This window comes from Acipenser ruthenus, chromosome 2, assembly GCF_902713425.1.
Source record: "Acipenser ruthenus chromosome 2, fAciRut3.2 maternal haplotype, whole genome shotgun sequence".
NCBI lineage: Eukaryota > Metazoa > Chordata > Actinopteri > Acipenseriformes > Acipenseridae > Acipenser > Acipenser ruthenus.
In genome coordinates, this window is record NC_081190.1 from 23,505,967 (window position 1) to 23,533,612 (window position 27,646).

At 38.3% G+C, this 27,646-nt stretch overlaps 1 protein-coding gene across 2 annotated transcripts in view; it reads left to right on the forward strand.

Annotated features, from left to right (window-relative positions):
• The window catches only part of LOC117963485 (fibrillin-2), a 94,279-nt gene extending 66,984 nt beyond the window's left edge, over nt 1–27,295 (forward strand). The window contains exons 28-65 of one of the 2 annotated variants that reach the window (XM_058992355.1): nt 1,040–1,165; nt 1,983–2,105; nt 2,496–2,621; nt 3,752–3,877; nt 4,549–4,671; nt 5,656–5,778; nt 6,421–6,546; nt 7,843–7,965; nt 8,850–8,972; nt 9,145–9,306; nt 9,523–9,591; nt 9,700–9,825; nt 10,145–10,270; nt 10,492–10,644; nt 11,181–11,252; nt 11,914–12,039; nt 13,196–13,321; nt 14,404–14,529; nt 14,937–15,053; nt 15,156–15,284; nt 15,822–15,941; nt 16,657–16,782; nt 16,965–17,117; nt 17,322–17,387; nt 17,964–18,089; nt 18,343–18,462; nt 18,574–18,696; nt 18,915–19,046; nt 19,315–19,440; nt 19,762–19,968; nt 20,515–20,640; nt 20,763–20,885; nt 21,724–21,840; nt 22,267–22,395; nt 22,926–23,045; nt 24,215–24,446; nt 24,535–24,706; nt 24,973–27,295. In XM_058992355.1, coding sequence (XP_058848338.1) covers nt 1,040–1,165; nt 1,983–2,105; nt 2,496–2,621; nt 3,752–3,877; nt 4,549–4,671; nt 5,656–5,778; nt 6,421–6,546; nt 7,843–7,965; nt 8,850–8,972; nt 9,145–9,306; nt 9,523–9,591; nt 9,700–9,825; nt 10,145–10,270; nt 10,492–10,644; nt 11,181–11,252; nt 11,914–12,039; nt 13,196–13,321; nt 14,404–14,529; nt 14,937–15,053; nt 15,156–15,284; nt 15,822–15,941; nt 16,657–16,782; nt 16,965–17,117; nt 17,322–17,387; nt 17,964–18,089; nt 18,343–18,462; nt 18,574–18,696; nt 18,915–19,046; nt 19,315–19,440; nt 19,762–19,968; nt 20,515–20,640; nt 20,763–20,885; nt 21,724–21,840; nt 22,267–22,395; nt 22,926–23,045; nt 24,215–24,446; nt 24,535–24,706; nt 24,973–25,344 — 5,141 coding nt within the window. In that variant the 3' untranslated portion in view covers nt 25,345–27,295. Of the gene's footprint in view, nt 1–1,039; nt 1,166–1,982; nt 2,106–2,495; nt 2,622–3,751; nt 3,878–4,548; nt 4,672–5,655; nt 5,779–6,420; nt 6,547–7,842; nt 7,966–8,849; nt 8,973–9,144; nt 9,307–9,522; nt 9,592–9,699; nt 9,826–10,144; nt 10,271–10,491; nt 10,645–11,180; nt 11,253–11,913; nt 12,040–13,195; nt 13,322–14,403; nt 14,530–14,936; nt 15,054–15,155; nt 15,285–15,821; nt 15,942–16,656; nt 16,783–16,964; nt 17,118–17,321; nt 17,388–17,963; nt 18,090–18,342; nt 18,463–18,573; nt 18,697–18,914; nt 19,047–19,314; nt 19,441–19,761; nt 19,969–20,514; nt 20,641–20,762; nt 20,886–21,723; nt 21,841–22,266; nt 22,396–22,925; nt 23,046–24,214; nt 24,447–24,534; nt 24,707–24,969 lie in introns of both variants that reach the window. The other variant, XM_058992353.1, reaches the window with a different exon arrangement.
• Nucleotides 27,296–27,646: the final 351 nt, after the last annotated feature.

Below are 27,646 nucleotides of genomic sequence, written 5' to 3' on the forward strand. Positions count from 1 at the left end.
GCGTTTTTATTTCCTTTATTTTAGCCATTGCATTTGCTTGCTTTGTTGTAGTGCTATTTATTTATAGTTTATTGGTTTTTCTTAAACTATTTTATGATATTTACAATTTTTGTGTAAGACTGTTTTCAAGAAAATCGTGATTTAAATTTTCATAGCTGTGTGCGTAATACCTGTATCGCCCTTTACATAAAATTAGATTTTTTAAACTTCTTTTGTGTACAGAATTTAAAATCTATTGCTAGCAATACCTACTATCATTAAATAGAGATAGCTTCCCTTATTAGTATTAATTGAGATCATTTCAGTTTTCAGTACATGATGAGAAAGTACGGTGCAGCGTGGGACACATATTTATTTATATATATATATATATATATATATATATATTATCTTATGATCACTAACTGCAGCGGAGAATGTTCTTTCTCTCTTCTAAAAAGGGTAAAAAATCCATCTCAATGCTTTGTCAGGTCTTTGAATTACGATGACATCATTCGTCATTCACTTTGCCACAGCTAAAGCTGGGAAAAATGTTTTGTTTGTTTGAAGAAATGAGTGTAGTGAGCGATTTATGTTTGAATTTTTGCAAACTGCCCGTGACTGGGAGCTGCAGTCTCGGTTTCGGTAGTACTATTGGTGGATTCCTTTTTTCTTTTTGCAACAGCTACCGAGGCCACCCAGGGAACATTAATAATGTTGATGATGTCATCAAAAAGAGGCAGATTTTCATTCTTGATCAACTGTATACCCATTCATAAAGTGCTTTGCGACAGTCGCCTGTATTCTCAGATCATTTTATGAATAGCAATATGGACGACTTTCGTTAGTTTTAAACAAAATTAATTTTATTACGGCAGTCGGCAAGTACTTTTATGAATAGGGCCCCATATCCATTTATTCCAGGATTCTGCTCATGAAGGTGTCATTTCTGATTGTGGTTCGTAGTGCAGATGTCAAGTTGAAATATCAGGAAGTTCTACTAGCACATTCTAACTGCTGTTTGAACCAGCTTTTTTGTAATGCTCTTGGTGTTGTTTAGATGTGAATGAGTGTGATCTCAGTGACAACCTCTGCAAGAACGGGAAGTGTGTGAACATGATCGGCTCCTATCAGTGCTCCTGTAATCCTGGATACCAGGCAACTCCTGACAGACAGGGATGTGTTGGTAAGGTTTACTTTTTATTTAAATCAAATGACTTTTTGTTGATTATTTAAATAACTAGGAACACGGAAACTATGTCAGTAATAAACATGTATCAATGGGATTACTACTGTTATGTTGTTAGTCAGTTTCTGTGGCAGATGTGTTACCAGACAGTGTCTGTAATTAACTGTTTCTTCTAACCCGAAAGTACAAATCAATGAAGCAGCATTTCAAACCACTGGGATGTCTACATGTTTAGCTTACTGTGCAACCATTACCCGTGTAAAATATTGAAATAAATAATATGGAAAAAAGAAGGCTTGTCCAAATACAAACCTTTGCTTCTGCCTGCCGTTGAGTCTATGCGCTGTTGAACCGAACAACCCCAATTATGTCTGTACCAGCTATTTCCATCTGCACAAGTGAAAGGTTCTGGCACAGGAAAATTAATTATGTCAGAACAGTGGGTTGTTAACAAATGCTTGAAAACACAAGTTACCATTTTGATACATGATTAAGCTTGATTTTGGCCCTTCAAAAAGGATGACATAAAACTGCCTCCAAACCCATCTAAAACAAAACTCGCAAGTACAGTACAGTACACTAAGTTTCAATACCACTGAGCTGTTAAGATGAAATTGTAAGTGTGTCATATGTACATATGGAGGCTTCCACCATCATACATTCTCTACTTTGTTTAAAAGTATCCTTGTACTGGTGTAAGCGTGTGTACATCATGCTTACACTGTTTGCTCTTACTTCTTGGTGTTGGTGTACTTGTCTTGTAGTGTAGTTGAATGTTATTATTTTTTATACGTGGGGCTTCCTTTTGTTTCAGACATCAACGAGTGCACAATTAAAAATGGAGGATGCGACACCCAGTGCAGCAATTCAGAAGGCAGCTATGAGTGCAGCTGTAATGAGGGCTACGCCCTGATGCCAGACAAGAGGAGCTGTGCAGGTAAACACCCAGCTAGACCCTTCAAATGTGCTTAGAATAGCAGCCATCAAACTCATCAAGCACATCAGACAGCAGCTCATTTATTGCTATGTAAATATTTTCCAGTCTTAAGAAATTATGTAATTTCCTTGAACCCTTCCCATTTCTTTCTCAAACGATGTTATGTTTCAAAAAAGTTTGCCCTGTCTCTCATTTGCAAGAGCAGCATTTTAAAAGTGCAGGTCTTATACTTTTTTGCTGAAAACTCTCCCTCAGACGAACCCGACATGACTAGAAAGAGGCAATGTATTTTTCTTTTTTTATAAAGGCCTTTTTTGGGGGAGCTGCAATACTGTTAAAAGTGTCTGTCTGATTGAGAGATTGCCCGTTTACCCGCTCTTTGTTGCACAGATATCGATGAATGTGAGGATAGCCCTGATATCTGTGACGGTGGACAGTGTACTAACATTCCTGGAGAGTACCGCTGTCTTTGTTTTGATGGGTTCATGGCATCCATGGATATGAAGACCTGTGTAGGTATGTACAGGAACTGATTATTTGTAATCTGAAGCAACAGTTTTAGTGACACTAAATCTATATCAATTATGTTAAAAAGGAAAACCTATGGACAACACAGTGCATTACTTCCTGCTAACACCATAAGTGTTTGTTGCTGGGGTTGGAGTTGTTTTGGTTGTTTTGATATGGGCAGCAGTGTGGAGTAGTGGTCAGGGCTCTGGACTCTTGCCCAGAGGGTTGTGGGTTCAATCCCCAGTGGGGGACACTGCTGTTGTATCCTTGAGCAAGGTACTTTACCTAGATTGCTCCAGTAAAAACCCAACTGTATAAATGGGTAATTATATGTAAAAATAATGTGATATCTGTATAATGTGAAATAATGTATAATGTGATATCTTGTAACAATTGTAAGTCGCCCAGGATAAGGGCGTCTGCTAAGAAATAAATAATAATAATAATAATAATAATATATATTGTAACACGACTCGCACCTCTCACGGTTCTTTGCCCCTTTAAGAATAGACAAAGACACAGGAAATTGATTTTTCTCGCGCAGGCGCGCTATTTTTAATAAACACAAAATCAAACAAAACACAAAATAAACACCTAGCTCTTAAATGAGCACTAACTAAACACAAATGGTAACCTAACTCACCCGCAGGACGGCTAAGCCGTTTACCTGCCCGACAACAAAACACTCCGTTCTGTAAACTTACACGACCGCTCGGAAGCAGAGCACCCCTTCTGCCTCCTTCTCCTCATCAGCCCTGAACAAACTAACTGCTTCTCTTTTATACCCTGCACCTGGCTCTAATTTAATAATAATCACCAGGTGCAGGGGATAAATAAACAATAAAACAATTAACAAAACTAATTAAACAATAAAACAAACTAACAAAAATGTGCCTGCGCACATGTCTTACGCAGGGAGGATTTTATCCCCCTCCCTGCTATGTTACTATATATATATATATATATATATATATATATATATATATATATATATATATATTTTTTTTTTTATTTGGCACCGGAGATGCAGTTGAAGTTTGCCAAAAGAGTTTTGGACAGCAAGTGCGCTTGTTAGTGAGCACTATTATTAAAAGAGGGTACGTGTTAGATAATCTCTTGAAATTCTTCCATTGCAGATGTAAACGAGTGTGATTTGAATCCTAACATCTGCATGTTTGGGGATTGTGAGAATACCAAGGGATCCTTCATCTGCCATTGCCAGATGGGTTATTCGGTTAAGAAGGGAACAACTGGATGCACAGGTACAATCAGCCATGTTTCTGTTTGGTTCTGTTCCCAGTTCTGTTGCTAGGCCTCCCAGTTAGATATGAGGGATAATGCATAATGATCTCTAGAGAGAATTTGCTCCATAATGTACAGCATTTAGAAGCAACAGGTTAGAGCTCCCTGGGAAAGCTGCCACTGTAACAAATGAATAGGTTGAGTCTGCCAGAATCCCTACCCATTGAAGAATCATCAATCAAAATAATACGAGAGTCATATTATCCACATTTAATAGTAAATTGTCCAAAATGCAATACTTTTTCACAATTCAGGTCTCTTTAAAGCATGCTTGTTAGAGGATTGTTTGTTTTAAAAAAACATTTATGCCTGTTGAACATTTATAATAGTGATACTAAGTACCATGGTATATCACGGTAGTTTGGCCCCCATCCACTCTTGAATGGTTCCTGTATCCCACACTAAAATAAACACAGGGCATTATTTTATAAGACAATATGTAGCTAACATATCCAGGAAGAGTTTCCCATAGAATTTGGACAATGGCTAGGTAAAAGCGGACAACAGTAATAGGTTGTTACAGAATGGTATCACTTATGACACTAAATTAGTACCGTTGCAGTCTTAGCATTCACCAGCTTTTTTCTTTAAAACGATGTTGCATGTTTAAGTGTTTTTTTCCCCTGTCTAGATGTGGATGAGTGTGAGATTGGAGCTCACAACTGTGACATGCACGCCTCCTGTAGCAACATCCCTGGGAGCTTCCAGTGCAGCTGCCGAGAGGGCTGGGTAGGAAACGGCATTAAATGTGTGGGTGAGTGCAAAACAGATCTACATTACGAGCAATAAAAACCTTTTAGAGCCTTACATTGCCAGATGGCAATCAGAGCCACAAACAAATAACATTTACCAGTACATTATGCTTACCATGTCATTCTTCTATTCAGTCTTTGTTAAGCACATTTACAATCGTATTTTAATTAAAACAACAGAACATCTTATTATGAACTGAACAAATGTTTTGACCAAGTTCTGTTTCTTCTCATTTTTCTTTTCTTTTATTCAATCCGTTCACAAACACTGAAGCGTTCAAAGGCCTGTTTGAAGTGCTGTTGTTGTCCTTGATATCAAAGTGGTATCGGTTACAGAGAGCATTCACAGTTGTTAGTTTGGGGTTCAAAAGAAAAAGACAACTGGGTAAAATTGCAAATAGGGCTGACAACGGGCTCACCGTAGGAGGGAGTGCAGACAAGGTCTTTGCTTTCGTGAACAGGACAAGCATTAATTCAGTTTTTGAGACAGAAGGTTACTGCCAGAGAATGTGTGAGATAAAAGACTAGCTGGTAATCTCAGATTTGAATCAAAAGGGAAGTATTTATAGGAAGGAGACCCAGACATTTTACTGAGTTTAAGTATTATTAGGATCCACTTTTCCATCCCTGTGGCTATGAATAGGGAATAGTAGATTTGTACCAGAAGTGGTATTTCCAAATAACCTGGTGTAATGGTTATCGTAACATCACATGAAAAGAAGAAAGAAATGATCTTAATACAGTTTTAACGGACATTTTATTAACCCTTTCTTCATTCATGATTTCTGAAGGACTGGCCCTAGAAATAACTGTCTGCTTTCTAAAACCTAAGGTGTTATTAAAAGTCACTGTTAGGGGAAATCTAAACTGACACATTTACCAACTGTGGGTGTCAGCTAGAGGAACTGTTTTAACTAGAATGAAGTTATAGATAGATGATTGGGTGTAGGTATCGAGTTCATTTATTTTCCTGTGAAACCCTTCAGATCTTGATGAATGTGCTAATGGGACCCACCAATGCAGTCCAAACGCCAGATGTATGAACACACCTGGATCGTACCGCTGTGGCTGCTTGGAAGGATTCACAGGGGATGGCTACACTTGTTCAGGTATGACACAAAGTTCAGCTGAGTGCTCTAGAGCAGTGGATCTCAAACTGGGGGGGCGCAGACTGTATCCTGGGGTGGGCGTTAGAAGGTTAAGGATTTTTTTTTATTATTATTACAGCGCACATCGTAACCTATACAGTATAACGGGTGGATAATTTATTTTGACTTTATTGGTGGTTTTGATTGGATCAGCAATAATACTTCCACCAATCAGAGAGTTAAATACAGTGCTCATAGCGATCCCGCCCTCTGTCAGACTGGTATACAGAACAGGTTAAAGAAGCACTGGACAAGGGAAAGAATGTGTCAGATGTCACAGTGGATATGACATTAAAAGTAGACCAGATATTTCTGTCAGTGGATTTAAAAAATCTGGAATTAATTGATATTGCGATCAGAAACCCAGAGGCATTTGTACACATCTCAAATAATTGGCAAATGTTGTTGCATTAATTCCTAGACAACAGTTATTGATGAACTTGCATTGGTATTTCCATTAATAGAACACAGGTCATGAACTATACACAATAAAACAGATGCAGAGTCTTCTTGATGAATCTTTTGGCAAGTAGGTTTATATGAGAACCTGTGGTGAATCACTGCACTGACCTGTCTTGCTCTTTGCTTGCTCTTCCTTCACAGATGTGGACGAGTGTGCCGAGAATGTGAATCTTTGTGAGAATGGGCAGTGCCTGAATATTCCTGGAGCCTACCGATGCGAGTGTGAGATGGGCTTCACTCCAGCTCCAGACAGCAAGTCCTGCCAAGGTAGGTCCTGAGCAACTACCCAATGACCTGTGAGCTTTCATTGGTTGAAGTTCAGGAAACCACAAATAAAAACACCCGCTGTAGTGTCCTAAAGCTGCAGTCACAAGAATGGATGCGGGATACAGTGATAAAAGTAAATTGCTTCAACTGAGCCTGATTGAGGCAATCAACCATTATAAAAAAAACACATCATAAGGTTACTTTGTGCCAAGGTTCCCTGGGTTTAAACTTGGCTCAAAGTCCTAATTGTTTTCCAATAAAAATCACACATAGACCCTTCTCTTCTGCCCCCTTCTGCATTGAAATAGGCCTCAATTATATATAGCTATAGTTATGGAATCCTATCAGCCTTTTCAGAAAATGACAGTCTGTAGTAAGCCCAGCTTTCTGCTATTTATCATCATGACTACATTGACTCTTTCACCATATAAATCATGACTGTAATAAAAAAAAAACAGCCTAAGGTTTGTGAGCGGATAACCACAGCTCTGAAGCATTCTAGTGCTTAAGTTGGCAATCTGTAATCAGTTTGTCTGAGCTCCAAGTGGAAGCCACAGAATGCTTAAAAGTTTAACCTTTTGCTTGTTCTGCGTTTGTAAAGAGTAATAGTGGACCACATTTGGCTTTTCTAGCTATCCTTTAAATTCCTGTCACAGATTATTCATGTAATAAGTGTGTTGAAGGTTAAGCTGAACTTGTCCCTCACAGACTCCAATGTTAAACATGGCAAAGCATAGTGAAAACCAGGTGGCAAGGTTTAATGTATCAAATGATTTTACATAGAACAAACATTATGTACAAAATTGCCCTTATTTCTGCATGACACATGCTTGTGCAAAGAGTAACCCTGTACAAATGGCAACACGTTGTAAAATGTCCTCCAGCAAGTTTTTAAGCACTGGTGAGCATTTGAAATATCCACAGGTCTTGTATGAGATTACTTTTTTATTTTTCAGATATATACTATGTGTCTCTAGACTCCCTAAAGCTATATGTTTAATTTTTATGACAGATGTTCTCTGACATTATAGTCCTACATTCTTTGTGTCAGAATAATGGTAAGTGGATTTTCAGATGGAAACAAAAGTTTGAAACTCATCTCCCTCCTTAGGTTTTTAATTAAAAGACATCAGCGACAAACCAATAACAATCTTGAATGTTTATTATAACTGACATTTATTGTAACAATTGGTTTCCTGCGTTTTACTAGTAATCGGTTAAACACCCCAAAATGTTTTTTTTTATTTTTTATTGTATCCAATAGTGTCTGCTAACCATTTTTAACTTATATTACAGATATTGATGAATGTTCCTTCCAGAGCATTTGTGTATTTGGTACCTGTAAGAATCTGCCAGGCATGTTCAGATGTATATGTGATGATGGCTATGAACTTGATAGAACAGGAGGAAACTGCACAGGTATGCACCTGCTCTTCATTTTTAATGTTAACTTTTATTTTACACCAGAAACATAATTTCTGGGCCCTGTTGTGTGCGTCCTGTACTCGCCCTTCCCTGACGCATTGAGGCCTAGTCCAGGAGACAACGGGTGCAGGTTTCCATAGAAACAGTCACTGACACTGTCAGCTCTGGTTCGTGCTAGAATGTCCTTTATTTATTTCTCCTCACTGTGGTCCAGTCATCATCTTACAAGAAGGCTAAAAACCAACACCAACATCCAGAATTAAAGTGACCTTTAGTTCTTAAATTTAAACGATAAACAAAGGCATTCTGTAGGCCCTTTGGGTGGCATTCTTTGAATTATCATGCTGGTATAGTATGCGACTGGAATAAATGGCTGGTACCCTCACCATTACATTTCCATTGCTATATGACCCTATATCCCTGGCTCATTGCTGTATCGTGTTATACAGAATATAACAAATGAGCCCTCAAGGAAAGGAACCATAGTCTGTAACAGTGCTTAAGGTTTTCAAACATGGTATTTGATATGCTCCCCACAGCCAGCAGCCATATAGTCAGGGAAGCTTTTTTTTCTACTGTTAAAACTGTTGTAATATCCATGTTGTTTTCTTTTTTACTAATACAAGTTTATTGTAGATAACAATTGTATCCAATGGGGAAAAATAAGATATTAAATAAAAATAACAAGAATTAAGGAGGTTTAAAACACCATCAAAAAGAATTACATTACCATTGCATACCTGAAAATATAAGAAATGAGAAAATTGGTTGTGTTGACTTTCAAAGTCATTAGTCATTGGTTCATTAGCCATTTCTTTCATTCTAAATGTTAAGTTGTAAAGCAGTTGTGAGTTGTTACTTGTGTGATTGTTTTACAGACGTTGATGAGTGTATTGACCCCATAAACTGTGTTAACGGGCTTTGTGTGAATACCCCTGGAGGATATCAGTGTAACTGCCCTTCTGATTTTGAGCTGAACCCAACTGGAGTCGGTTGTGTTGGTAAGTCTTTCAGTTTAAAATGACTGTAGCCTCATTCTCATGGCTTTTTCAGCCATGCAAAGGTTTAAACTCAAAATTATATTTCTATTGCTACAAAAACTAAATACCCTGCAGTGATGAGCACTGTAGAGTTAGTATGATGGTAAAATAATAATCTGTTCCTGTTGCTCAGACACTCGTGTTGGTAACTGCTACCTGGAGCTTGGCTACCGTGGAGACGGTGGCCTGGCCTGCAGTGTTGAGGTCGGGGTTGGTGTCAGTCGTTCCTCCTGCTGCTGCTCTAAGGGAAGAGCTTGGGGAAACCCCTGTGAGCACTGCCCAGCTGTCAATACAAGTAAGCACACCTTTCAGTATTATACCAAAGCCATGACAACACTACTTAACAGTAATAAGAAAGAAAAATTAATATTAAAAACTGAGGGAATGTCCACTTTTTCAGTGTGCTTTGTTTTGTTTTTTTGTTAATAGTGAAACAGACAGACCGTTGTAGGTTAATTGTTTGAACTAAGTCAAGGTCAGATTATAATAAACACATTCTTGGTCTTTATAGCTGAGTATAACACACTGTGCCCTGGAGGTGAAGGGTTTAGGCCCAACCCTATTACGATTATATTGGAGGGTAAGTACTCTACCAACTAATGGGCCATTCATTGCTCACTAATTCATTCATAAACTTGAACCTCGTATTTCTAATTGAAGCTAACGCCCTTTATTTTCCTGTCTGTAGATATTGACGAGTGCCAGGAGTTGCCAGGGCTGTGCCAGGGTGGAAACTGTGTCAATACCTTTGGCAGCTTTCATTGTGAGTGCCCAGCTGGATACCACCTCAATGAAGAAAGCCGAATCTGTGAAGGTAAGACATACTGTATAATAGTTATTTCTTTTGAAGCTTCTTTCATAAAAGATTCTGGTGGCTCACTGGGCAAGCGGTCCAGAAAGTCACTGGCTCAATCCTGTTTTGGATTTTCTTTCTCCATTAACACCCAAGTATGGTGTGGAATGGGGGGTTGCTGAGTGAAATGTTATGAAGTTGAATATGTTTAAATGTAGAATGTGTTTTTTACCTGAGAAATCGTGCATCACAAACAGTTTCCAAGAAATACAACAACTGTTTCTACAATGAAAGTTAAATGAGAGGTAAACCCAATTCTAATTCTGTCTTTGCTCTGTAGATATTGATGAATGCGTAACCTATCCTGGTATCTGTGGGCCTGGTACGTGCTACAACACCCTGGGTAACTACACCTGCGTCTGCCCTCCAGAGTACATGCAGATCAACGGGGGAAACAACTGCATGGGTAAGTCACGCTGAACACTGCTGTGAAGAATATTTGTTGCATGTTTAGCAGCTATCATCCATAACTTAAAAATGCTTAATCCAAATTGAAGGTAGACCTTATAAGACACTATGTCAAGTAAACAAACAATTCGGCTAGTGCCTCCATAAATTCTACCTAACGTTTAGTAGATAATTGCAACTTAAAAGTGTCTACCAACAAATATTCTGTGTATTTCACAGACATGAGGAAGAGCGTTTGCTACAGAAACTACAATGGAACTTCCTGTGAGAACGAACTGGCATTCAATCTCACCAAGAGGCTGTGCTGCTGTTCTTACAATGTTGGTAAAGCCTGGAACAAGCCCTGTGAGGCATGCCCAACCCCTGCAACATGTGAGTATATTGCAGCCCATTACAGACTATTCATAGTTGTCCTGATAATATGGAGCAATAGTCAAAAAGACAACGAAAAGCAGTGCTGGACAAGGAGATATAGCTGTAGCACTGAGTGCTGGACTGCAGGACCATTACTTACCCTTATAATGAAGGATTTCCCGGTGTCTTTCCAGGGTTTATTGAAAGCCCTTTTGCCAAACAGGGGACACAAAATGGGGTGCAGACCTTTTCTATTGGTATTATATATATACTTGATGTAATAAACCCTACAGCTGTTAAACAAGCAGTGTTTAGTCAGGTTTCATTTAAGTACCATCTGTGGTAAAGAGTAATCCCTCAAGCTCCCTCTCCTGTGGGTAATGGCATGTGTGTGAAAGCTCCCTTCAACTCTCTATTCGTTCGTCTTACACATGGAGATGGAATGTGTATTAGGCATTACTATTCTAACATGGACACAAAGTAAACCAGTTTAAAAGATTAACAGGGAGTTTGTCAGACTTTGGTACTGATGCAGCTCAACCTGTGTATTACAGCGGAGTATCGCACACTCTGTGGAAATATCATCCCAGGATTCACCTTTGACATCCACACTGGAAAAGCTGTTGGTAAGGCTTAAGTCTATTATTTTAGTTTTTGATTCAGTGCTCTTAAATTATGAATCAGAGCTAAAATAAAATGAGTACTATAATCAGCACTAGTGTACTTTAGTATTATTACAGTAATCCCTACCTATGCTGTAGTATGCTATAATACAATAACATACTTTAGTATACTACAGTAGAACGTGTGTCGCTCTAATTGTGACTGGGGGGTGTTCGGATAATTGATTTGTTCTTATAATCAAATTATGACATGACTTTCCAAATCAAGAAACCTCCAAAAAAGATATAATTCACCCCTTTATCTGTAAATATATAACCTACAGGACTGAAGTGTTCTGTAAATACCAGCAATTAGGGCTGAATAGTGCATTTGCATTGCAAACTGGGCAGAAGAGCACAACACACAAGAAGACAGGTTAACAAGGGGATGTTTGGATAATCAAAATTTGACTGTAGACTATATTAAAAGGGCATTTGCACTATAGTATATTTTATCATTACTCTCTCTCTCTCTCTCTCTCTCTCTCTCTCTATATATATATATATATATATATATATATATATATATATATATATATATATATATATAATATATATATATATATATATATTCTGTAATACTGTCAGAGTTTTAAGAGGCGTGTGCATTTTTCGATCCTTGCAGATATTGATGAGTGTCGGGAGATCCCTGGGATCTGTGCAAATGGTGTGTGCATTAACCAGATTGGAAGCTTCCGCTGTGAATGCCCCACTGGATTCAGCTACAATGACCTGCTTTTGGTCTGTGAAGGTAACAGCATTCATACACAATGTACATTCATCATTTTTTTTTGTAAAATCTTGGGTGCCTGTTATTCAGATTGTCTATGTAACAGTGGAAGTCAGTACTAGTCTTCAATAATTTAAATCTAAAGAAGCAATAGATTTCAGTTCCTGATCTGTTTACACAGCTGTGTTGTGGAGATATTGGAGTTTATGTAAAAATACATGCATAATATCGGCTTTCGCATCACCTTCTACTTTGGCACGCAGTTTCTAATTAGGACTCAGGAGGCTGTCTTGGTTGGATCTCAAAGCTTGAACAATACCAACCAAATTAGACAGAGGATCAAGACAAGGGTAGTAATCGGTTTCTAGCACTCTAAAAGCCTGGTCTGTGTTTCTCATTCTTACTTTTTTTTGTTCTTCCTTTTCAAAATATTAGCGTTCTGTCTGCGTCTGTACCGCCTGCGCTGCTGCAGAGTTCTTGAGCCGCACTACTTGTAGCGTCAATCACGATTGTTCCTGTCAGACAGCAACAGACTCCTTTTCTTCTGGTCTCAGAATGGTCTGAATGTGGTTAGCCTTGAGTTTGAAGCACAAGAATGAGGTGTATTTCCTTTCAAGTCAGTCCAGTTTGCAAATATAAAAACAACGCTTATTGCACGAAGCGGTTTCACTCTCACTGCAGGCTAGCACAAAGGAGACCCACACATGATCTTTTAGATGATGAGCATTGGCAGCAACATCTTAAATTTATGGAAATTTGTACTAAGAAAATGAGTTAGAATAGACAAAGCAGGCAAATCATTCCGGTCATTAAAGCAATGCACTTTGAGGTTACGAAAGCCACTGGATATTTGAATATTAAAGATGTTTTAAAGATTGTCACACCAATACATAATATTTAAGATCTTGCAGACAGTTGTATCCCCATGGTTTTTTGCTTGTTTTATTGGTACAGTAACAGACAGGTATGGAAAAGCATTGTAAAACCCGTTGTTAACCAAGGTAACACATGCATAGTATAATCACTGCGAAATTATTGTACAAATTTAACATGATAAACTTTTAAAAGGAGAACTACAAATGTTGAAATGTGTTAACATTGAATATAAATCCCAGCAACTGCACTAAATATTACTCTGTGGGTAGCCCGAGTAACATGGATGTTTTCTTCATTTCAGATATTGATGAGTGCAGCAATGGGGATAACCTCTGTCAACGCAATGCTGACTGTATCAACAGCCCAGGCAGCTACCGCTGTGAATGCGCGGATGGATTCAAACTCTCCCCTAATGGGGCTTGCATTGGTAAAGCATCATTTGATGTTTTTGTATATTTAGAAATACTTTAGAAGAATGCTGTTGGGCACATCAGGCTTGCACATTTACTGAATGATTCTCATGTTTAATCAAATTCATGTAAATTAGGGTAATTAATGCAATTATTCAGACATTTCATGAATAACAAAAGGTTACTAGAAATTCCCTTTTCGCTGTTTTTCCTGTAAATGTTGACAATGTTGGGTATTATGAATCACACCACAGTCAGTGATTTCCGAAATATTTTTTTTAATTAAAAACACCTCGTGGGCTGAAGCTTACTCTGAGCAATACCAGAGCAGAAATGTTGGCAGGATTTCCAACTTTCCAACTTCCCAACCCAGGAAATAGTTTTAACACCCCAGTCTGTATGTACGTTTAATGTATATTAGACAAAACTTCAAAATAGATTTTACATATTTAAGGAGACTTTTAAGTCCAATTAAAAACGTTGTTCTGTTGGTGTTTTAAAAAATCTTATCGTTGTAGCAAAAACACTTCCTGGAGCCATAAAAGAGCTTGAAGATGTAATATATATAAAATTGTAGTAGCAGGAGAATTCTGCATTGTAGTGGCAAACAGTTTACAAAAGAAAAGCAAGCATGTGTCTTAAAACTACCTTCACGGAAAGTAAACTAATGGGACTGACTCATAGAGTAGAGTTCATTACACAGACTTCATTTTTGTGTGACATTTTAAATAAGTGCAAGACACGACATCTTTATGTCTCTGACCTAACCCATCAGGCACAAGTCACATATGAGACAAAGGCTGGTGCTGAGTGTAAATTGCAGGTGCAGCTTTGCTTTGCCAAATCAGAAACTGCTTTAGACTCACCTGTCTGCCAGTTAAAACACTGGAGAAAACGTCAGTGCCTACAGGTTTATGGTCAACTGCCGAGTTCCCAGAGACAAATGGCTAAAGTACAATATTTACAGAAACTTTCCAATGAGGAATGCCAACTGTGGACTTTGGCAGCATTCTAAAAATGTGCCTTATTAATGTACACAGAGGTAAATAGAATACACGCGTGAGGTCTTAACCTTGTTTAATGCCTTCTTCCCTTCAAGATCGTAATGAATGTCTGGAAATTCCTAACGTATGCAGTCACGGTAAATGTGTGGATCTGCAAGGAGGCTATCGCTGTGCTTGTCACAATGGCTTCAAGGCAACCCCAGATCAGAAGATGTGTATGGGTAAGTGGAAGAAACTTTGACTTGAATGTGATTACCAGGTGCTTTGTGTCTCTCACAGACAAGGAAACTAACATTAAAGAATAGTTGGGTAGGAGAGTAGAGTATTTCACTGGGCTCCAGCTTATGGAGTAGATGCCAGTGTTAGAAACAATCAAGTACAAACTATTAGGAGTGCACCCAGATTTTGTTTGAAAAAAAAACTGCCTGGGTTTTACTTTAATAAAAGCAACATTGTTAATACTGTAGTTTATTTAAAATGTACAAATTGTGTCTGAAAGCCAGATGGATAGTGGCACACTGCTAGTGTAACAGTAAGTGTGAGAGCGCCCTCTGCTGTTTGAATGCATATATTGATTCTCATTTAAAGTGGACCTTTTTATCGTTTTTTTTGTTTGTTTTTTTTTAAGATATTGATGAATGCGAACGTCAGCCATGTGGAAATGGAACCTGTAAGAACACAGTGGGATCATACAACTGTCTTTGCCATCCAGGCTTTGAACTTACTCACAACAACGACTGCATTGGTGAGCCCTTGTTTGAAGTTGCTATTTTTATGGAACATTTGGTAATATTCATATTTATTTAAAAAAATAATAAATTATGTTGTTTTTTTTTTCTTGTCTTAGATATTGATGAGTGCAGGACCTTATATGGGCAGGTGTGTCGAAATGGCCAGTGCATCAACAGCATTGGCTCCTTCCAATGTTTGTGTGAAGAGGGCTATGAGCTCACACCTGATGGAAAGAACTGTGTTGGTGAGCAACTGTATATTTTTATTTGTATATAGGAGCAGCTAATGGGTGCTGCTTACTGTAGAAGGATACACGTGTTAGCTAATACATAAGCTGTTCAATGTCCATTTAATTATTATTATTATTATTATTATTATTATTATTATTATTATTATTATTATTATTATTATTATTATTTATTTCTTAGCAGACGCCCTTATCCAGGATGACTTACATAACATTATACTGTAAAATGCCTAAGAAAAACATTCTTTCTGAACTCCGGGACCTTTTTGAACTGCCTTTTTTATGTTCCACATTAAGATTCCTGTTTTGAACTGGTAGGATAGTGGTTAGGGTTAGGGGAGTTTTACAATGCTCAGAGTTCTTTCAGCCATTATAACACAGCAACAGCACACATCTAACCCACACCATGTTGATATACCTTCAACCATACAATCCGTTGTTTTTTTATCTAAGATAAAATGGAAATGGCATTTTGAGCACCTAGTTGGTTTGGAGTCTAGCCACGTATTAAAGTTTCTTCTGCTTTCTCAACAGATACCAATGAGTGTTTGACTTTCCCTGGAACATGCTCTCCTGGAACATGTCAGAACCTTGATGGAACCTTCCGATGCATCTGTCCTCCAGGATATGATGTTCAGAATGAAAACTGCATTGGTAATGCTAAGTGAAATCAATCTCATTTAAACGACAGCTCCAGTTGTTCCAGTACACCTTGCTGGGGTGTTGATAGATGAAGGATTTCTGGTTTTCCCCAAGCAGGATTAGAATCCATTACCTCAGATACAGTATACTTTACACCCCATATGTGTTTGTAGAAAAATAAATCAGTGGTTTGAGTTTTGCGTGAAGAATGAACACATTTTCCAGAAAAGGACATGCATTGCCTTTGTTATTGTAATGGTCTCAGACAGCGGTGTTTCCATCTATAACTGCCCCTGCATGGCAGGAAGCCCTGACACTGATGGATGGACCAGTCCATTCTCCAGTCTTCTGGTCCCCTCAGTCTGCACTCAGCGTGGGTCAGCTTTCAGACATACTGTGGAAAGATTCACATTTTTCACTGTTATTCCTAACCCAACTTCTTACTCTCCTGTTTCTAGTTGCTGTATGATTTCTTTACTTTTGTGCTTTAAGAAACAAACCCATAAAACCCCACCTTTCATAAACACAGTGACTCAAAATAACGTACATGTAGAAACATCTAATGAAATAAATGTAGAGATTGAAAAACTTATTTTAAAAATGTGTTTATATGTATTTATTTGATCTGCATTTGTCATCATGCATGCACAAATTCTCAATTGCATTGTGATTCAAGATGGCAAGTGTGAATATCTAGATAACTGATGTGTTCCTCATTGTCAACTAGACATCAATGAGTGCGATGAAGACCCCAATATCTGCCTGTTTGGTTCCTGCATTAACAATCCCGGGAGTTTCCAGTGCGTTTGCCGACCAGGATTCGTCTTGTCTGATAACAGACGCAGGTGCTTTGGTGAGTTTATTAGTAACCGTCAGTAGTTTACTGCACTTCATTTATCCTCTTGCACATCCCCTTAAAGTATTTTGCACAATGCTAAATGTTTTCTATAGGAACCAGGGGCTGCAAGACATTTGATTTTTAATTCACAATTGAATACATGAGTTTGGGTTTACATAGTTTCGTTTTTTTAATAGATACACGAGAGAGTTTCTGCTTCACCAAGTTTGAGAATGGAAAGTGTTCTGTGCCAAAGGCTTTCAACACAACCAAAGCAAAGTGCTGCTGCAGTAAGATGGCTAAAGAAGGCTGGGGAGACCCCTGTGAACTTTGTCCTAAGGAAGGAGAAGGTACATTATATTACATACAGATAGGATTACACAGGACAGAAATACCAACTGAGATGTAGCTGCTTCTTTTGTATTATTTTACAGCTTTGGCTGCCAATATATAAATATGTAAAAATTGCTTAAACAGCGAGTGTAGAATAAAATCAAATCTGCAAAAAAACATGTTGCTCAGTAACACGTTGTCACTGTTCTGTTGAATTACAGCGGCATTCCAGGAGCTTTGTCCATTTGGTCATGGTACCATTCCAGGCATTGGTGACACACGTGAAGGTAAGACAGATTGCCCTACGATTTTGATGCAAGAAACGTCCACTGCTCAAAACCACTTAACCATTTGTGGTGAAACTTGGTTAGGTCATTGTTTAGCAGAAGGTATTGACATGTGAGAATCTGGGCAGGGAGGTAGCTGTCCTTCTGGGTTTACGGACATACATGTCACACTTATATATATATAGAGAGAGAGAGAGGGAGAGGGAGAGAATAGACAAAGCAGGCAAATCAATTGAGATTTGGTTAGGATGTGCTTTAGCACGACTTACTGTGTATCACAATCTGAAGATACGGCATGGAGGACCCTGTTGGTCTGTCCATCCATCCATTTGTTCTGTCCATATGACTTGTGGTGGGTCAAGTTGATCTACTTTTGCATGATACTAACAGCTCAGTTTTACTATGTATGTTACTAACATACTGTTTTTTATATATAGTTATTTTACAAAAAAATAAAACAAATGCAAATGAAAGTAAATGTAAGTGCCTACTTTAAAGAAGTCGTAATAGTGTTCTCATGATGGGGATGGAGGACACATTGATACAGATAAATTCTTTTTATTGTCATTTCTTTAGATGTCAACGAGTGTGTGGAGAACCCAGGGATCTGTTCCAATGGCCACTGCATTAACACGGATGGGTCCTTCCGCTGTGAGTGCCCAATGGGATACAGCCTGGACTATACTGGAGTCCACTGCATTGGTAAGATGCTGACTTAGTGAACATAGGAACAGTGGATCTTTGTCTGACTGTGCTCCATATTAATGGAAAGATACTGTACATAGCACATACTGTTGGGGTATGGGGGGAGAAATTAACAGGCCATAATTGTGAGTACCATATTGCTCCCTGAACAGGTCCAAATTTACTGCCAGCAATAGTCAAGGAGAGGAAATGGTTGTTTGAGACATGTTTAAGTATTTAAATCTTAATATGTTTTATATTGTTCTTGCAGACACTGATGAATGTTCAATAGGAAATCCTTGTGGCAATGGTACCTGCACCAATGTGATTGGTGGATTTGAGTGTAACTGTGATGAAGGGTTTGAGCCAGGCCCAATGATGACCTGTGAGGGTGAGTCGCAATTTCCTTTATTAAATACATACAATAATATGTGAGAATGCCTTCCATATCACCAGATGTTAGTGAACAAATGAACGCTTATATTTATTCTCTGTAATACAGATATCAATGAATGTACACAAAATCCTCTACTGTGTGCTTTCCGCTGTATCAACACATATGGAGCCTACGAGTGCACTTGCCCTGCCGGCTATGCCCTGAGGGAGGATAGGAAGATGTGTAAAGGTAAGAACAAAAGCTAAGAAAAATAGCAATGCATACAAAAAGGAGGATATCACAGGAGGATAAGCTACTTAAAAACACACCTCTGACTAGTCTACCCAAATATACAACTGGGTATGTGTTTTTTTTTTTTTTTTTTTTTTTTTTATACATCACAGTTCCTTATTTACTAATTTATTGTACTTATTTGCAATGTAAAAAATGGTTCTGATCTATTCCAGATCTGGATGAATGCTCGGAGGGACTCCATGACTGTGAATCCAGAGGCATGGTCTGCAAGAACCTGATCGGGACCTTCATGTGTATCTGCCCTCCTGGCATGGCCCGCAGGCCTGATGGAGAAGGGTGCCAGGGTAAGACCATCTTCTGCCCAGCAGCAGCTACACAAGTGACATATTAGTTAGGCACACTTGAATCTTTAAATGCACCAAGGAAATTGCTTGTAACTAGTTTTGTAAAATAAACAGACATTTTTTTCTTTTTCAAAATAAAGACCTTGATAAATCTGTCTTAAGCATTGTACCCTGTTAAATGTACTGTATGTATAGGATTTAACCACACTGTGGAATTTCATTCCTGTTTTATTTTTAAGCTTTCTCCAATTCTTATAATCATTGATAGATGAAAATGAATGCCGCACTAAACCTGGGATCTGTGAAAACGGGCGCTGTGTCAACACAGTTGGCAGCTACAGGTGTGACTGCAATGAGGGCTTCCAGTCTGGACCGACAGCCACGGAATGCATTGGTAGGAACACTCCTATGTCATAATCTGTATTTAGAATCTCCAAACGTAACCATCATTACTACAACATAAGTTTTCTCAGAAGTTCTCTAACATCAGGATCATATTAATTTGCCTTGATTGGCTGCTATAAAACCAAAGTTTCCAAAGTATCAGGAGTGGTAAATTAAAACCCTTGACAGGCTGTGTTGTGCATCAGATTATTCGAAGTCGTATAACCAAAATCCAACTATTTTAATTAAGGCTTGGCCCAACAACTGCACTGTGAGTTTTGAAGTATATTTGGAAGCGTGTATTAAGTGGCTGTTTCTGTCACTCACACAGACCATCGGCAAGGCTTCTGCTTCACTGAAGTCCTGCAGACCATGTGCCAGATGTCCTCCAGTAGTCGTAACCTCTCCACCAAGTCAGAATGCTGCTGCGATGGAGGCCGAGGCTGGGGCAATCAGTGTGAGATCTGCCCCTTGCCTGGAACCGGCCACTACAAGAAGCTCTGTCCCCATGGCCCCGGCTACACTACTGATGGCACTGGTGAGGGGAAGAGTGGGCATTAGAAACTGGTGATTTCAGGGAGACGGGAGAATGTGGCACCCTCTCACCAACACACACACACACACACAGCGGTTCTTACATTGCCAACCAATTTGCACTTCCACTACTGTATCAACATCACAATTGTAAGCGCAGCTGCACTCATGACCCTTTAGCTATAGCTGGAACTGCACTGGTGGAGCCACACAAAGCTTCTCAAGCCCAGGCTGTAGGACTGTTTGCTCTTCCATCCCCACACTCCATCTCCCAGAGGGGGTTTAAACCAAACTGTTACAAACACATGTTTACATTTAGTCCCCTCTCTTTCACAGACTTAGCCTAAACATTGTTTCTACCTCTAAATATTTATAGCATTTATTTTAGCATCCCCAAGCATGTTTATATACAGCTCATAAGTGTAGTCCTCTTATTGTAATGTCATTTCATTATAAAGCAAAACAGACATGGTCTTTCTTTGAGCATGGTCTTTTAACTTTGACCCCCAACTACTGTGTTCTGGTCTAATCTGGTATCTTGATTCAACAGATATTGACGAATGCAAAGTCATGCCTAACCTGTGTAGGAATGGACAATGCATCAACACCATGGGCTCCTTCCGTTGTCTCTGCAAACTGGGCTACACCACTGACATTACAGGCACCACCTGTGTGGGTAAGTGGCTGTCTACTGAACCAAGAACGTCCTTATTAAGCAGTTCATGTTGTTGAGTCAGAAATCACTTTGTGTTGTGCATATTGTTCTGTTTCTCTATATGTTCTATTTGTGGTTTACAGACGTGGACGAGTGTGTCCAGTCTCCAAAGCCTTGTAACTTCATCTGTAAAAACACAGAGGGCAGTTACCTGTGCTCGTGTCCACGGGGGTACATTCTTCAAGAGGATGGGAAGACTTGTAAAGGTATCTAGTTTGAAAACTTGCATTTTCTTTACAGGCACCAAACTTTATCGTGTAATTCTTTACTATACAGACTAAGACCTTACTGGCTCATCCTGGCCTATACTTGATGGCACTGTAGGATATAAGAACCAGGTCATTGTTGTTACCTGTTTACTGTACATGCTATAGAAATCCAAAGTGTATTTTATTTGAAGAGTGATTCACCTGAGGAGACTATTCATAATACAATAAATAAATCAACATCAAACTTCGGTAAATAAAGGTGAAACAATAAACAAAAAAGTCAAGGCTCTAGATGAAACACACTACTTCACTTACAAATTTAACCCTGTAATAAAGCCAGAAAGGGTACTATAGGAGAAGACCTGGCCAAATTGTATTGACAGATCTATGAAACAGAGCAGAGGGCAGAGGGGGAAAAGAATAGTAGTGGAATTCATGCATCGCATACCATTTACATTATATCCAAGATCTTTAATCAAGAGAGGGGACGCAAGGCTACACATCAAGGGAAACAAAAAATACCCAACAGAATGATATTTTTTGATTCTAGTTTTGCAGATGGAAGTATTGATAGACAACAGGGGCCCTAATTTACAAAGTTACTGATATTGTGTTGTGTTTTTTTTTTGTAACAAGGTTTTTCAATGTTTTGTATGCCTGGAGATGTTCTAGATGAAGCAAAAACAGACTTTAGAAACCTTGAAATAACAAATTCAAGCTTTATGAATGGGACGTAAATAGCTGTCTGGCAGAGGAAAGAAAACATTTCACAAAGCCAGACAGTCTATATTACCTGTTGCAGTAGAGGCTTAACTTGTGTTGTGCTGCTTTATAGATCTTGATGAGTGTCAAACCAAACAACACAACTGCCAGTTCTTGTGTGTAAATACCATTGGAGGATTTACATGCAAGTGTCCACCAGGATTTACACAGCATCACACTGCCTGTATTGGTGAGTTTCTTTGTGTTACTCTTACCTGGAGAAGTGCTTTCCATGCATGTGTACATTCCAGATGTGTTAACTTTTTAACACAAGTTTTATAGAGTAGTGCAGGAGAGTCAGCCAGAGCTAACCTAAGAGCTACATGTGCAGCACTCAAACACCCTGTGACCCCCCAAGACCCCCTTCCTCTGATATACTGTGAGCTTCTTGAAAGAAAAATCAATTGCTGTAAAAAAAAAAGGAGGGCAAGTGGATGGATTGATTGCAGACAGTTTTATTTATTTTGCAATGTGTAGCAGGATGAGGATTTACTGAGGCTGAGGTACCGCTGCGGAAGGGTTAATTTTCTTTAAGAGTATTTGTCTGGTTTTTATAGTTGTTTGTCTTGTATATAGTATTATGTTTTTTAAAGAAAATGTATTTTCTTCCCACCAGACAACAATGAATGTGCCTCCCAGCCTTCCCTCTGTGGCTCTAAAGGAATCTGTCAGAACTCTCCAGGCAGTTTCAGTTGTGAATGCCAAAGAGGATACAATCTGGACTCCACCGGCCTAAACTGTGGTGGTACGATAAGCTGAGCACATGAATTTTGAAACAGAGAACCCAGATGTTACTTTTATTTAAAGATAACTATTCATGTGCATATCATGCATGATGGAGAAGCTTGTTGTCCTCAAAATGAATGTTAAAAAACTTCACATGAAGAGACTATCCTATAAAAGCTTTAATGAAAAAAAAAAATGTCATGAAAAGGAAGCTGCTTATAAAAATCCTAATAATGTCATTGCTTTGCCTATTCATGACAGAATTTTAAAAAAAATACAATGTGGACATTTCAGTATGTGTTTATCGTAAATGTGCATCACTAAAAACACTGCGGCAAAAATATGAAATGATTGATTGCTATAGTATGTTGCAATCATTAAAACAGAGCCCAGAGTCTTAAAAGAGCATGTTAGAAAAGCTGTCCCCAGCGGCTCACCTAGAAAAGGCACTACCGCATAGAGGGTATGGTGGTATGGTCTTGAGTCTGCTGGTTCCAATCAACTGGCAGTTAAATCAATTTTATATCTCTTCTCATACCTCTGTTGCAGATGTGGATGAGTGTGAAAGCAGCCACAGGTGCCAACACGGATGCCAGAACATGGCTGGAGGGTACCGGTGCGGCTGTCCTCAGGGGTACACACAGCACTACCAGTGGAACCAGTGTGTCGGTGAGTGTCCGCCACAGTCAAAAAAATATCATTTGTAATATATCTGTGTACTAAAACATTGTGAACTTATCAGGTTTCAGTGGCAGCAGCACAGAGAAGTCTTTGTGCATTCCATACAGCAACAAATAAATTTTACTGTAATCTGTTAATCAGTACTTGGTCTTGTTATCAATCTAACCAGCTTTTTAAATTGATGTTTCATTGCATAGTTGCTTGCTTTACAATAATTCATTTGATTATCCTCCTGAAATGAAATCCATATGATTAACATTTAGATGAAGCTAATCTGTCTGCATAGTTCCATTGGCCAGACTGGAAAACTATTAATGTTATACTGCCTAACATGCTGAGATTGGCATCTTAACTGAGGTGGCTGTGTTTTTCTTTAACATAATTGCTTGACCGATTTAGCGAGACAGATTTATAAGCAAAAGTCATTACCAATTAACTCTGGGTAGTAAAAATATCTGTAACTAATATTTTACCAAATGGAGTTTTTGTTTGAAAAGGCAATATAAAAAAGCATGCCAAGCAGAATTTGTACTCCCATAAAATACATTACTTATTATTGGTATTTGTATTGGCTACATTACAACACTCCAGCTGCTTATCCTGTTTCATAGTTTTAATAGGAAGGTCAAAATGCTTTAAATAAATTTCCTAATTATCGTCTCTAAAATAGTAAGAATTATAGATTCTTGACTAGTCTGGAATCTGAACGATGAGGCCAAGGCCCAAAGTGTCACTGCCAGTCCACAGGAGCCTCTCGTTTCGGCCCTCCAGAAGCAACTAATGAGTGAAGGAAGTGACTTGGTCCCGATTGATTACATTTCAAACTGGGGAAATGTTTTGAGAAAGTTCTTTAAATTTTTACTTCAATTCTGTAAGCAGCATGCCACAGATAGCGTGTTATTCTTAAACCAATTTTAATAGTTTTGGGGCTAGCTCAGTTACTAAAACCATTTTTACTAGCTAAACCATTTCTTATATAATCCTGTCTGGTTTCGATGCAGAATTTACAGATCTGTGCTCCTCTGCACCATGCCACCATCTCTCCAAACCCTCGCCCAGTACTGTACTGTACACCCTTGGAAGAGGTTTATCTATAAAGAAAAAGGTTATTCTGTTTTAGGTGTTTTGTATTCTGTAAAACCATATTTGTTCTACAGATGAGAATGAATGTTCCAACCCTAATAGCTGTGGCTCTGCATCTTGCTACAACACGCTTGGCAGCTTCAAGTGTGCCTGTCCGTCGGGTTACTCATTCGATGAATTTGGCAGCAGCTGTCAAGATGTGAACGAGTGTATGTCCTTCAAGACCCCTTGCAACTATGGCTGTTCAAACACAGAGGGAGGTTATCTGTGTGGCTGTCCACCTGGTTATTACAGAGTGGGACAAGGGTAAGTAGACATTTTATTTTATATGACACAGATGTAAAGTATAACGAGAATATCACCTACTAGTTTCCTAACATTGTTGTTTTTGCAGTCACTGTGTATCCGGCATGGGATTCAACAAAGGCCAGTACCTGCCTCCAGGGGCCGAAGCGGATGATGACAATGCCCTGTCTCCAGAGGCCTGTTACGACTGCAAAATCAACGGCTACTCCAAAAAAGATGGCAGGAAGAGGAGAAGTACCAATGAAACTGAACCTTCAGAGGTATGAGACTAATACTTGTCCTTTCACTGAAGTGAACAGTGATTTAATGTCCTTTACTTAACCATATCCATTCTTCATAGGTTTTTTTATAGGGTTTTTTTTGTTTGTTTGTTTGTTTGTTTTTAATAGTGGGTTGAAGACTTGGGGATTGCACTATCAGCAATAGCAGAGAATCCATTTGCATATTGTTTATAGAAAAGTGATGGGGAATCCCAAAAATGAGCAATCATGTTGACCTTGACCTATAACCTTCTTTGTTCTAGGAGGAACCTATCAGCTTGGCCAGTTTGGACATAGACGCTCCTCTGAAGCTGAGTTTTAAAATCTCAGAGCTGAACATCCACGAGCACATCCTGGAGCTGATCCCTGCAATCGAGCCACTCACCAACCACGTGCGTTACGTCATCTCCTCCGGCAACGATGTCGGGCTGTTCCGCATCCACCAGCGCGAGGGCCTCAGCTACCTGCACACCACCAAGAAGAAGTCCTTGCCAGGGAACTACACGCTGGAGATCACCAGTATCCCGCTGTACAAACAGAAAGAACTGCAGAAACTGGAAGACAGCAAAGACAGAGACTACCTCATGGGGGAGCTGGGGGAAAGCCTCAAAATGAGGCTACAGATTGAGCTTCAGTAAAAATGATTGTTACAAACCTGGGCAGAGACTCCAGTCAATTTCACAATCTCAGTCATTCCCTTATTTTTCGTCATAAGCATATCAGGGGGATAAAGCTTTAAAAAGTCAATGACTTTAAACAAAGACCTCTCACATCCTGTCCAGGACTGCATAACAACTTCATGCAAGGAAGGGTTTTGTCACTTTGAAATGGAGATATTTGTTTGTTTTTAATAACCAAAGTAACTGTATAATTTATGTGATTGGATAAAGAGTGAGAAAAATATTGAGACTTAAGTTTGGGTAACAATAATGTACGGCACTAAATAAGAATAAGAACAAACTTGAGCCATTTCTCAATGTACTTTAGCAGTCTATACCATTTAAGGTGTTTTGCTATATGATTGTTTTTTTGTTTATTTGAAATGTATAGATGTGTATTTATTTTAATACAATAATATATAGAGGCAAATAAATTCTAATGAATGGAAGTTTAACTGAATTTCGTTCACAGCTTCCAGGTTGCAAACAACAATCCTTCATTAGTACAAGAACAAGTTGGCTCAAAAGGACTTATTTATTGTTAAACCTCAAGCTTCCAGTTTATTACACAATATTTTTTCAAAAGTGTTATAGATTAAATACAACCTACTTTAAAACTGTTAACCACTTCACTGTTTTTATCTTTTTGAATTTTTTTGTAAAAGTTATTCCTTAACTGCTAACTCACATAATGTGATAGAAATGACACTATAATGCATATTGCTATATCTGATTGTCAAGATTAGCTTTTTTGAATGTGTAATTAGATGGAGTACGATTTTGATGTACTTTATAATTCACACGTTTTAACAAGATATGGTAAAATATGTATTCATAAAGTAACAATAAGTTTTCATACCAGAGTGGTTAGGGGGACAAAATAAGTAGCTGCCTAAGGCATTTACACAATACACCCTGATTCATTTCAACATGGTGACTATATGTTCTTTCAGAATCTTTTAATTCCTATAAATATACCTTAGAATATCTGCACCTCGCTTTTCATGAGGGGCACTGTTTTGTGAACATTTTTAAAAGGGTTTATAAAACGTTCATGATATACAAAATTATGCCTAATAGCTCTGAAGTGGTTAACATGTTTTAAACATATCAATGCAGGATTGCGCCACGCTGTAGTTACATATTGGATGAATTGGCTTTTTTGAGCTAAAATACATTTCTTTTATAGCAAAATACCTTGACTGGTTGTATTGCCACAAGTTAACAAAGTCTACCAGTACTGTACTTTCAAGCAATAACCACAATGCCTCATACTCAACAAGGTGCTGTACATTTATTATTAACTGTAGGCAGCTCTCAGATCATAGTTTAAAACTGTAATTATCTCACTAAAACACCATCAGAAGGTGCTTGTTTTTAAAAACAAATACTGTTACTATGACATGTTTAAGGGTTTTTTGTTTTTTGTTTTTTTTTACAATATGCAAAGTAAAATTGCATTGGCTAGGACTTTATTTTTTATTTCTTTCATATGAATTCCAACCCTGGTACATAAATATTACTGTAGTTATCTGCCATTCTTTTCATTGTATTATTGCTTATGGAAAGTATGTGTGTACAATGAATGCCTCTTAGTTACTAGAATATATTACAGAAAAACAAGTATTTTATGTTGTATAGTTTCTACCCTTACTAAGGGTATTTCACTGGTGCTTTTCAACAAATGGTACTGTAATGACCCCATGCTGAAGTATTCTTAATACATAGAATTTATACTGCAACTCTTGTTACAAGCACTCTGGAACACAAAACCAAGACTATTCCATTGCATTGTTGTACTTTTAAAGGGAGGAAAATGATTTGTATACAATTCTAACAATTGGCTTGCAAGAACAATTTATTGGGATTTTGTAGATTTTGTGTATCAGTGTCAACACTTTCTTACAATAAAGCTTATTTTGGGTTATAATGCTGTATGTATTTATCCTAAATGATGTTGTAAGTCTCAACCCCATTGGACACCCCATAGGAAGCTACACTTACAAATGTCTTGGAAGTGCAGTCTTGTGATAAAAAGACTTGATTCTTCACATACAGGTCCTTAAACGACCTCCCAACAGGGAAATGAAAACACATTTTTTGTGGTAATTCTTGTCAAAATCAGTTGTCACTTATGTTTTGTCTGACTATTAAGGTGTGTGGTATTTCTGTGTACCTGGCTGGGCACAACGGATCACATCTCTCTAAATGAGAAGTATTACATTAGAGCCGGGTTCACAAAACCTGTAGTATATCTGGTTATTGTATTACAAGGCATACT